The 9,983-nt window shown below is 58.2% G+C and overlaps 1 protein-coding gene across 1 annotated transcript in view; it reads right to left on the bottom strand.

Annotated features, from left to right (window-relative positions):
- Positions 1-9,655, bottom strand: part of C3 (complement C3) — a 43,224-nt gene extending 33,569 nt beyond the window's left edge. The window contains exons 1-11 of the mRNA XM_056109546.1: positions 9,524-9,655; positions 8,538-8,730; positions 6,879-7,044; positions 6,511-6,581; positions 4,376-4,470; positions 4,169-4,251; positions 3,655-3,745; positions 2,644-2,746; positions 2,427-2,553; positions 1,527-1,642; positions 1,289-1,438 (exon numbers count right to left, since the gene is read on the bottom strand). Of these exons, the coding sequence (XP_055965521.1) occupies positions 1,289-1,438; positions 1,527-1,642; positions 2,427-2,553; positions 2,644-2,746; positions 3,655-3,745; positions 4,169-4,251; positions 4,376-4,470; positions 6,511-6,581; positions 6,879-7,044; positions 8,538-8,730; positions 9,524-9,600 (1,272 nt within the window). The 5' untranslated portion in view covers positions 9,601-9,655. The remainder of the gene's footprint in view (positions 1-1,288; positions 1,439-1,526; positions 1,643-2,426; positions 2,554-2,643; positions 2,747-3,654; positions 3,746-4,168; positions 4,252-4,375; positions 4,471-6,510; positions 6,582-6,878; positions 7,045-8,537; positions 8,731-9,523) is intronic.
- Between the last annotated feature and the right edge of the window lie 328 nt (positions 9,656-9,983).

Here is a 9,983-nt window from a genome sequence, read left to right as displayed (position 1 = left end):
CTCCAGCTCTTAATACATTAAGATAATAAGACAAAAATCATTTCATGGAAGGGCAGGAAGGTGCATACCGAGCACATATGAGGGACCCAATTCCATTCCCAGTGCAACAGGTGTTACTCTGGTGGCCCCCGGGAGGCCCCTGAGCACCACTTGGGAGGCCAAGACAAAAGAGAGACACCCTGCTCAGCTGTCCCAGTGGCTCCCTCAGGACATCTGCATTCTACCCCCTCATGCTGGTAGACATCAGAGGAGTTGAATAGATGAATGAGAGGTTTTGAGACCGGGGATAGGGTCCTGGATGACCCAGGGGGCTTGGATTCAAACCCCGGAACTTCCTGGGACACCTGTGCCGAAGCGGGAGAAGGGGCTGCCCATAGACAGAGTATCCAGCTATCCCCAAGTCACAACCACCACACCCTAATCCCACCCCAGTTCAGCCCGCCCAACAGAGTATGACCACGCCCACACAGCAGACCCTGCCCACCAACACCCCACGCCCACTCAACAGACCACGCCCACACAGCCGAGGCCCAGCCACACCCCTACCCATAGCCACGCCCCTCACCCATCCTCACTCCCCAGCCACACTCTTACCCATGACCACGCCCCAAACACGCCCCCTCGCCAGTACTGGATGCCCAACCACGCCCCTTCACCCGTAACCACGCCCAAAACACACCCTCACCTTAAAGGCGAGGCCACGCCCCTCGTCCGTAACCACGCCCCTTCACCCGTAACCACGCCCAAAACACACCCTCACCTTAAAGGCGAGGCCACGCCCCTCGTCCGTAACCACGCCCCTTCACCCGTAACCACGCCCAAAACACAGCCTCGCCTTAAAAGGCGAGGCCACGCCCCTCACCCGTAACCACGCCCAAAACAACCCTCACCTTAAAAAGCGAGACCACGCCCCCTATCCGTAACCACGCCCATTCACCCGTAACCACGCCCAAAAACAGCCTCACCTTAAAGGCGAGGCCACGCCCCCATCCGTAACCACGCCCATTCGCCCGTAACCACGCCCAAAACACACCCTCACCTTAAAGGCGAGGCCACGCCCCCTCATCCGTAACCACGCCCAGCCACGCCCCTTCACCCGTAACCACGCCCCAAACACGCCCTTGCTATAAATATCTGGCCACGCCCCTCACCCATAACCACGCCCTTCGCCCATAACCACGCCCCAACCACGCCCTCGCTATAAATGCCCGGCCACGCCCCTCGCCCGTAGCCACGCCCACTCACGCCCGCGGGAGCAGAGGATGGGTCAGAAGCTGGAGACACTCACGGTGATGGTCAGGGGCTGCTGGGTCTTGGGCGTGTTGATGCTCAGCTTGGCCACACCGTCCTCCCCGGTGAAAGACAACACCCTGTTGAATTCCTCGGTCACCACGGGCACGCGAACCGCGGGGGAGCCGTCGGGGTTGGTCACAGACACCTGTGCGAGGGGTGGGGGCACCAGGGTGTTCAGGTGAGCCCGAGGCTCAGCAGGGGTGCCAGGAGGTCCCGCCCGCCTGGGTTCTCACCATGAGGTCAAAGGGCATGGCAGGCTTGAAGTACTTGGGGGTCTTGGTGAAGTGGATCTTATAAGGGGAGTCCACGATGGGGATCTGGTCACTCTCTGCCTCCACCATGTCGCTGCCTGGGGGGAACAGCCGTGAGGATGGGGTGCCCGGACACCCCTCAGGACCAGGCCTCCCTGCTGACCCCCTCAGATGGAGCCCACCTTCATGCTGGGGGCCTCCGCCTTCAGACTGAGCCTCCCCCTTAGATGAAGCCACCGTCCTTGGGCTGAGTCTCTCCTCACTTAATTTTTTTATTTTAGTTTATTTTTTAAAAATTTTTGCTTTTTGGGTCACACCCAGCGATACTCAGGAGTTATTCCTGGCTCTGCACTCAGGAATTACTCCTGGTGGTGCTTGGGGGACCATATGGGATGCCGGGGATTGAACCTGGGTCAGCCACGTGCAAGGCAAACGCCCTACCCGCTGTTGTGCTATCGCTTCGGCCCCTCTCCTCACTTTGAATGATACGAGATCCCCCTCAGACTCAGTCCGATGATGGTACTGGGCCTCCTCCCTCAGATTAGACTGCATACTCGTAGTGGACCTCCCTTCTTAGACTGGGCCACACAATGGACTGAGCCTCCTCCCTCAGACTAAACCACACGGTGGCTATTGGTCTACCGCCTCCGACTAGACTTCAAGGTGATCTCCCTTCAGAAACTGGATCGTGTGGTGGACTAAGCCTCCCTCCTCAGGCTAGACCACAGGGTGGTACTGGGCCTCCCCCCTCAGACTAGACCACACGATGGTCTCGGTAATAGACCTCCCTTCTCGGACTGGGCCACGTGGTAGACCGAGGGTCTTTCCTCACCCTGGGCCACATGGTGGTAACTGGGCCTCCCCCATCAGACCAGGTCTCACCTGACTGCAGGATGACGGTGACCGACACGTACAAGGATTTTCCCACCAGAGCATTGGCATCCGAGGGTTGCACCCCATCCAGCAAGTCCCTCCGGAAGAGCCTGGCCTCCCCGACGCCACTCTCAATCTGCGGGGCAGTGAGGGATCAGCAAGGGGCAGGGGAGGGTTCGGGGGGGGGCCAGTGGAGGGCTTCAGAGAGGGGATTCAGGTCAGATACCACAACTCGGGAGAGGGACTGGGTCAGTGAGATCCTCTGGTCGCCGTCCTGCACGCCGAAGATGACAAAGGCGGTTCCGTCCACTTCCTTCCCGTACAGGAACCTGTTGGGTGGGAGTGTCCGGCTCTGAGATGCCGCCTTCGCCTGCCTTTCTCCCAGTCTGCCCCCCGGCCCCCGCCCCGTCCCTCCACTGACCATATATTTTTTTTTTGCTTTTTGGGTCACACCCGGCGATGCTCAGGGGTTCCTCCTGGCCCTGCACTCAGGAATTACTCCTGGTGGTGCTTGGGGGACCATATGGGATGCCGGGAATTGAACCCAGGTCGGCCGCGTGCAAGGCAAACGCCCTCCCTGCTGTGCTATCTCTCCAGCCCCCTTTTATTTTTTAAACGTTTTATTATTTATTTATTTATTTATTTTTTGCTTCTTGGGGTCATACCCGGCGATACTCAAGGGTTACTCCTGGCTCTGCACTCAGAAATTTCTCCTGGTGGTGCTCGGGGGGACCCTATGAGATGCTGGGAATCGAACCCGGGTTGGCTGTGTGCAAGGCAAACGCCCTCCCCGCTGTGCTATTGCTCCAGCCCCTCCTTTATTATTATTTTTTAAATTTCGTTTTGTTTCATGTTGGGGGCCGCACCTAGTGGTGCTCTGCGGGTCAGAGGACCCTCCGGGGCGCCGGGGATCGAATCTGGATCAGCCACATGCAAGGCAAATGCCCTACCACTGCACTATCGCTCTGGCTCCTATTACCATTTTGGTTTGAGGGCCACACCCACGGGAGTTCAGGGCTTACTCGTGGCTCTTTGCTATGGAGTCACTCCCGGTGGGGTTCATGGGCCCCCCGTGCAGCACTGGGAATTGAATCTGGGTTGGTCACACACAAGGCAGACTCCCCCCACCCCCCACCACCACCGTTCTCTGCAGCTCCCTTTCCAACGGTTTCCTCTGGACCTTACCTGGTCCCACCCTGGCCATCACCTGGTACTTCCTCCTCCCCTAACAGCTCACCTGGCCTTGATGGTGACCTCCAGGTCATTAGGGTCATGGACATAGTAGAATTTCTCTGCGGTCTCCACTTTGACCTCGAAACTGGGCAACACTGAGGGGGTGGAGGCATATAGTGAGGGCAGGGCATGACCTAAGGTGCCCGGGTCCCTTACCCAGGCTCCCTCCTCCTCCTTTTTTCTTTTCCCTGCTGGTGCTCAGGTTTGACTCCTGGCAGTGCTCGGGAGACCCTGTGGGGGTGCTGGAGATGGAACCTGTGTTTGCTGTGTGAGACAAATTCCCTCTCACTGTGTTATCGCTCCGGCCCTTTCAGGAGCCTCTTTTTTTTTTTTTTCTTTTTGGGTCACACCCGGCAATGCTCAGGGGTTACTCCTGGCTTTGCACTCAGGGATTATTCCTGGTGGCTCTCCGGGGACCCTATGGGATGCCGGGAATCGAACCTGGGTTGGCCGCGTGCAAGGCAAACGCCCTCCCCGCTGTGCTATCGCTCCAGCCCCCTCTTTCAGGAGCCTCTTACCATACTCCTTCACCTCGAACTCCGCAGTGAAAACCTTCTTCGGCGAATCCTCATAGTGAGCGGTGATCTTCCACTGCCCCATACTGAGAATACCAGGCAGGTGAGAGATGGAGTTAGGGACAGGCCCGCTCAGACCCCCACACTTCCTCTCCCGGGATTGGGGAGTCCTGAACCCCCTCCCGGGGGAAACGGGGGAATCTGACATACTTGACCAGCTCTGGAATGTTCCACGACAAAGGCAACATCCCTCCATAGTCGCTGGGAGACTTGGAGCCCTGATCGACGGGAACTCCTTCCGGGGTCTGTGGGGTACAACATGGGGATTGAACCCGAGACATGCTGGTGTTTTGTTTTGCTTTTGAGGAGGGCCACCTGCCTGTGCTCAGAGCTTGACTCTGGCCTCAAGGGTGTCTCCTGATGGTGCTTCAGGGCCCCCAAGTGGTGCTGGGATAGAGCCAGGCAAGCCACCAGACCCCCACTGTCTTTTTTGCAGCCGCCCACGGCCTCTCTCGTCTCCATCACTTCCCATGGCAAGTTAGTGGTGATGGGGTTAAACATCATAGCTCAGGGCCCTGAGCGAAAGAACAGTGGGGACACTTCTTGCTTTGCACATGGCCGACCCGGGTCCAATCCTCAGTACCCCATAGGGTTTCCCCACAAACCCTGACAGGAGTGATCCCTGAGCACAGAGCCTGGAATAAGCCCTGAGTAGCAAGCACTGTCACTGTCCTCCCGTTGTTCATCGATTTGCTCGAGCGGGCCCAGTAACGTCTCCATCGTGAGACTTGTTGTTACTGTGTCTGGCATATCGAATACGTCATGGGGAGCTTGCCAGGCTCTGCCGTGCGGGCGAGATCCTCTCAGTAGCTTGCCGGGCTCTCCGAGAGGGGCGGAGGAATCGAACCCGGCTCAGCAAGGCCTGAGTATGGGCCCCAAAAACAAACAAAAAGAGAGAAACTAGAGCAGGAACTGATCACCCAGTGTTCATAATCTGAGCTCGATCTGTTGGTTTTATTTATTTATTTTTTTTTCGGCGGGGAGGGGAGTCAGTCCTGAGCACTGCTGGGTGTGACCCATCAAACAAAATAACATAAAACCCAGCTCAGGGGCTGGAGAGATAGCACAGTGGGGAGGGCGTTTGCCTTGCACGCGGCCGACCCGGGTTCGATTCCCAGCATCCCATAGGGTCCCCTGAGCACCGCCAGGAGTAATTCCTGAGTGCAGAGCCAGGAGTAACCCCTGTGCATCGCCGGGTGTGACCCAAAAAGAAAAAAAAAAGAATCAGTGAGATGGGCTGAGGCAATTCATAGTACAACAGGTGGAGTGTTTGCCTTGTACGCAGCCGACCCAGGTTCAATCCCCAGCATCCCATATGGTCCCCCGAGCACCTCCAGGAGTAATCCCTAAGCGCTGCCGGGTGGGACACACCCCCGCCACCCAAGGCAAGGCAAAAAAGAGAAGAAGAGGGGCTGGAGCGATCAGCACAGCGGGTAGGGCGTTTGCCTTGCACGCAGCCAACATGGCCAACACAGGTTCGATTCCCAGCATCCCATAGGGTCCCCCGAGCACCGCCAGGAGCGATTCCTGAGTGCATGAGCCAGGAGTAACCCCTGAGCATCGCCGGGTGTGACCCAAAAAGAAAAAAAACCAAAAAAAAAAAAGAAAGAGAGAAGAAGAATCCGAGGGAACATGGGTTCGAGTTCTGAGAAGCCTTGTGTAACCTTGAACAAGCTACTTCACACTTCAGTTGAGCTTTCTAGAATGAACCGAATACAGACCCCCTGCTCACTGGCTGGACCATAGACCAGGCAGGGAGGGGGGTTTTCTCTTTGGTCTGTTTCTGATGTTTCCGACCTTCTTTGGGGCAGTGCATATTGTGGTACCCAGGAAGTGACCTGTACCAAGGTCCTGACATAGGTCACTGGGAAAATATCAAGAAAATATCCTAGGGACGGAGCTGATGGGAAGTGGGAAGAAGGAGGAGGCAGATAAGAGGGGAGGACAGGGTAGGTTGTTAAAACCTGCTGACCTGGGGGGAGGATTTGATTCTTTTTCTTTGGGGAACTATAGGAGCTAATTTGGGTGCTCACTGGTGCCCCCTGGAGGCGGTAGGCAGAACCGCCTGCACTGAATCATCACCTGCATGCAGTTCACCCACTTTTCAGATGCGAAAACTGAGGCTCACGTTGAGAGTCCAGAATCGAGCGGCCTGTCTCGAATCACCCAGTTGCCAGGGTCTTATCTTGCAGCCCGAACTGCACTGGCATAAACCTGTTATGCTAGATGTCCGCTCTCAAACGGTCTCTCTTTACATATGTGGGGGAAGCCCTCCCGCTGGTTACCTGTACAGTGTAGACAACAGACCGGCTCACTGGCAACAGGCTGTGGTCCACGGTGAAGATCCGATAGAGAACTGGGAGAAAAGGGGAGCTCGGTGAATCCTGGCCCCTCCGCACCCCCTGCTCCCGGCCCTCCCCAGCCTCCCCACTCCCTCACCTTTATTTTTATTTATTTATTTAATTTATTGATTTTGTTGCTTTTGGGGTCACACCTGGTGATGCACATGGGGTTCCTCCTGGCTCATGCACTCAGGACTGACTCCTGGCGGTGCTCAGGGGACCCTATGGGATGCTGGGACTCGAACCCGGGTTGGCCGCGTGCAAGGCAAACGCCCTCCCCGCAGTGCTATCGCTCCAGCCCCCTCCCTCACCTGTAGAGCCGGGAGTGTAGATGGTCTTGTCTGTCTGGATGAAGAGGTACCCGCTCTGAATGCTGATCAGCACCAGCTTCTCCAGGTCCTTGTTGTTGGGGAAGCTGGCCTGGACCATCACAAACTTCTGCCCCTTCCCTTTGGTCAGCTCATCGTTCACTGGGATCTAGGGGTGGACCAGGGCACCGTCAGGGCTGGGCGCCAGGGTCCCCTGCTCACCGCGTCAAAACATCTGCCCCTCCTGGCCCATCACTCCTTGGTCTCCCCAGTGTGTCCAGATCTGGGGACACCCTGGAATGGGGAAGAGGACAAGAGGCCCTGGTAGGGGACTGGAGAGGGGACAGGGACAGGGAATCTGACTTGGGGGGGCTCAGAGGGTGGGTGGGAGGGCTCAGAAGGGGGAATTTGCAGGGCTGAAGAGATAATATAAGCAACGTGGGTGCTCGCCTACCCGGAATTCCATATGCCCCCCCCACCCCCTCTCACCCCGAGTGCTGCCAGGAGTGATTTCTGAGTGCAGAGCAAGTAATGACTCCTGAGCACTGCGGGGTGTGGCCCACCCCCAAAAGGTGGGGGGGCGGGCTCAGAGGGGTGGAGCTTTTCTCAGAAGGGCAGGAACAAGGAAATGTGGGAAGAAGGCGGAGGGTGGGCCGAGGAGAGGGTACAGCAGGCAAAGAGCTTGCACTGCACACGGCCAACCCAGGCTCCAGCCCTAACATCTCCAGGGACCCCTGAGCCCACCCAGGAGTGATCCCCGAGCGCAGAGCCAGGAGAAAGCCCTGAGCACCATGGGGAAGGGCACACACACACACACACACACACACACACACACACACACACACACACACACACCAAAGAAAGAATGCAAGGAAGGTCCAGAAGCGCAGACTTGCCTTGGAGGGAGTGGAACGCCCCCTTGGGGGTGGGGCTAAGTGAAAAGCGGCGTTTCATTGGTGGAGAGGGACTGGGAGGGGCGGGACATTAGGGGCGGGATTACAGGGGGGCGGGACTCCACTGCGGTGGGGCAGGACTCCATTGGGGGAAAGCCCAGAGAGGGCGGGGCTTCATTGGCGGACAGCCTGAGAAGGGCGGGGCCAAGGGGACGGATTGCCGCGGGGCGGGACTCCACTGTCAAGGACAAGGTTCCATTGGGGGAAAGCCCAGAGGGGGCGGGGCTTCATTGGCGGACAGCCTGAGAAGGGCGGGGCTAAGGGGGGAGGATTTCCGCGGGGCGGGACTCCACTGCCAAGGACAGGGTTCCATTGGGGGAAAGCCCAGAGGGGGCGGGGCTTCATTGGCGGACAGCCTGAGAAGGGCGGGGCCAAGGGGACGGATTGCCGCGGGGCGGGACTCCACTGTCAAGGACAAGGTTCCATTGGGGGAAAGCCCAGAGGGGGCGGGGCTTCATTGGCGGACAGCCTGAGAAGGGCGGGGCCAAGGGGACGGATTGCCGCGGGGCGGGACTCCACTGCCAAGGACAGGATTCCATTGGGGGAAAGGCTACGAGGGGGCGGGGCTTCGTTGGGGAGGGCGTGAGATGGGCGGGGCTCCCCGGGAGGGGATTGCAAAGGAGTGGGAGCCCGCTGGGGAGGGCAGGGTTGCACTGGGGGGTGAGGTCCTGCAAGGAGAGGCCTCAAAGGCGGGTGCAGGTTGTCCAACCTTCACAGGCAGGGTGCTCAGGTGGCCGTTGGCCGGGGTCAGCAGGGTTTTCTCTCTGAACAGCACTTGCTTTTTGCCCGGGAAGTCATAGATGCTAACTGTGACCGGAATGTCCCCGTTGGCGTCGTGGGCCTCCACGACCACCAGCTCCTCATTCTCCAGCCTCAGGATGCTGGGGGTGATGATGGAGAACCTGGAGGGAGGAGACACGGGGAAGTGAGGGTGCAGCTGGGCTGTCCCCTGGCAACCTGCCCGATCTCTGACCTGGGCAGGATCCAGTGGTGACCAGTAGCAATCTCAAAACCAAAGCCAGCAACTTCCCCAAGCCTCTGCCAGCTTCCCCTGCCCGCCGCCTAGTCTACATACCTGCTTTCTTCAGCTCCAACGAGGCACAATCTCGGGCAGCAAAGCTCCCACCCCCAAATCCACAAATCACCCAGTCAAGCCCACACTTTCATCCCTGCCCCTTGCCTCTCCACCTGCCCTAGTGCACCCTATAAACCAAATCTCTCTCTTTTTTGGGGGGGAGTCACACCCAGCGATGCTCAGGGGTTCTTCCTGGCTCTGCACTCAGAAATTACCCCTGGTGGTACTCGGGGGGACCCTATGGGATGCCGGGAATCGAACCGGGGTCGGCCGTGTGCAAGGCAAACGCCCTACCCACTGTGCTATCGCTCCAACCCCTAAACCAAATGTCTTAACACCAAGCCCATACATGCCGATGCCAAAAACCTCCCCAATCCTAAAAGCGCCCGAGAGTCTGAATGCTGCCACCCACCCACTACATCCCAGAAAAAACAGTTCCCTGACCTTCCAGTCCGCTAGTCCTTACAGATACCCAGCCTCCTCCCACAAGCCCTGGACTCCAGGAAGAGCTCTGGATTTGCAGAGAATGTGGGGCGCCAGGACATGCCCAGTTACGGGAACCCAGAATTCGCACGTCACCTCAGGTGTGGCCCCGCTGAGGTGGGCTCTCGGCTACTTACATGGGGTCCCCCAGCACCAGGGCGAGGCCATTCAGTATCAGCAGCAGCAGACAGCTGGGGCCTGAGTTAGGCGCCATGGTGCAGGGAGAGAGAGGGGAGGGGACAGAAGGGTACAGGGAGAGGCAGCGGGGGAAACTTAAGCACCGTCTGCCAGTGGCTGCTTTTATGGTGTTCCCTCCCTCCCTCAAGCCCTGCCCTCTGCACCCCCATTGTTGCCTCCTTCCCCCTCCTGGCCCGGGGCTGCCCAAGATTACACAATACCATTTCCTAGGTTTTTCAGTCTTTGGGTAAGTAACTCAAGGCCGTAGTCTTCTGCCACATGAAAACAGATGTCCCTTGCCCGGGCCTCAGGGCCGTGACCCAGCAAAGTCACCTGGTTGTTTGGCACTGTCCAGTAGAGAGATATTAAAGTCCAGAGAATCCTCCCCACCCCCATTGGACCCCAGCTCGCTGAGCCTAC

The sequence above is a fragment of the Sorex fumeus genome, unplaced genomic scaffold (genome assembly GCF_029834395.1).
Source record: "Sorex fumeus unplaced genomic scaffold, SorFum_2.1 ptg000309l, whole genome shotgun sequence".
Classification (NCBI taxonomy): Eukaryota; Metazoa; Chordata; class Mammalia; order Eulipotyphla; family Soricidae; genus Sorex; species Sorex fumeus.
The sequence above is the reverse complement of the archived record's forward strand: the minus strand, read 5'-3'. Positions and strand labels throughout refer to the sequence as shown.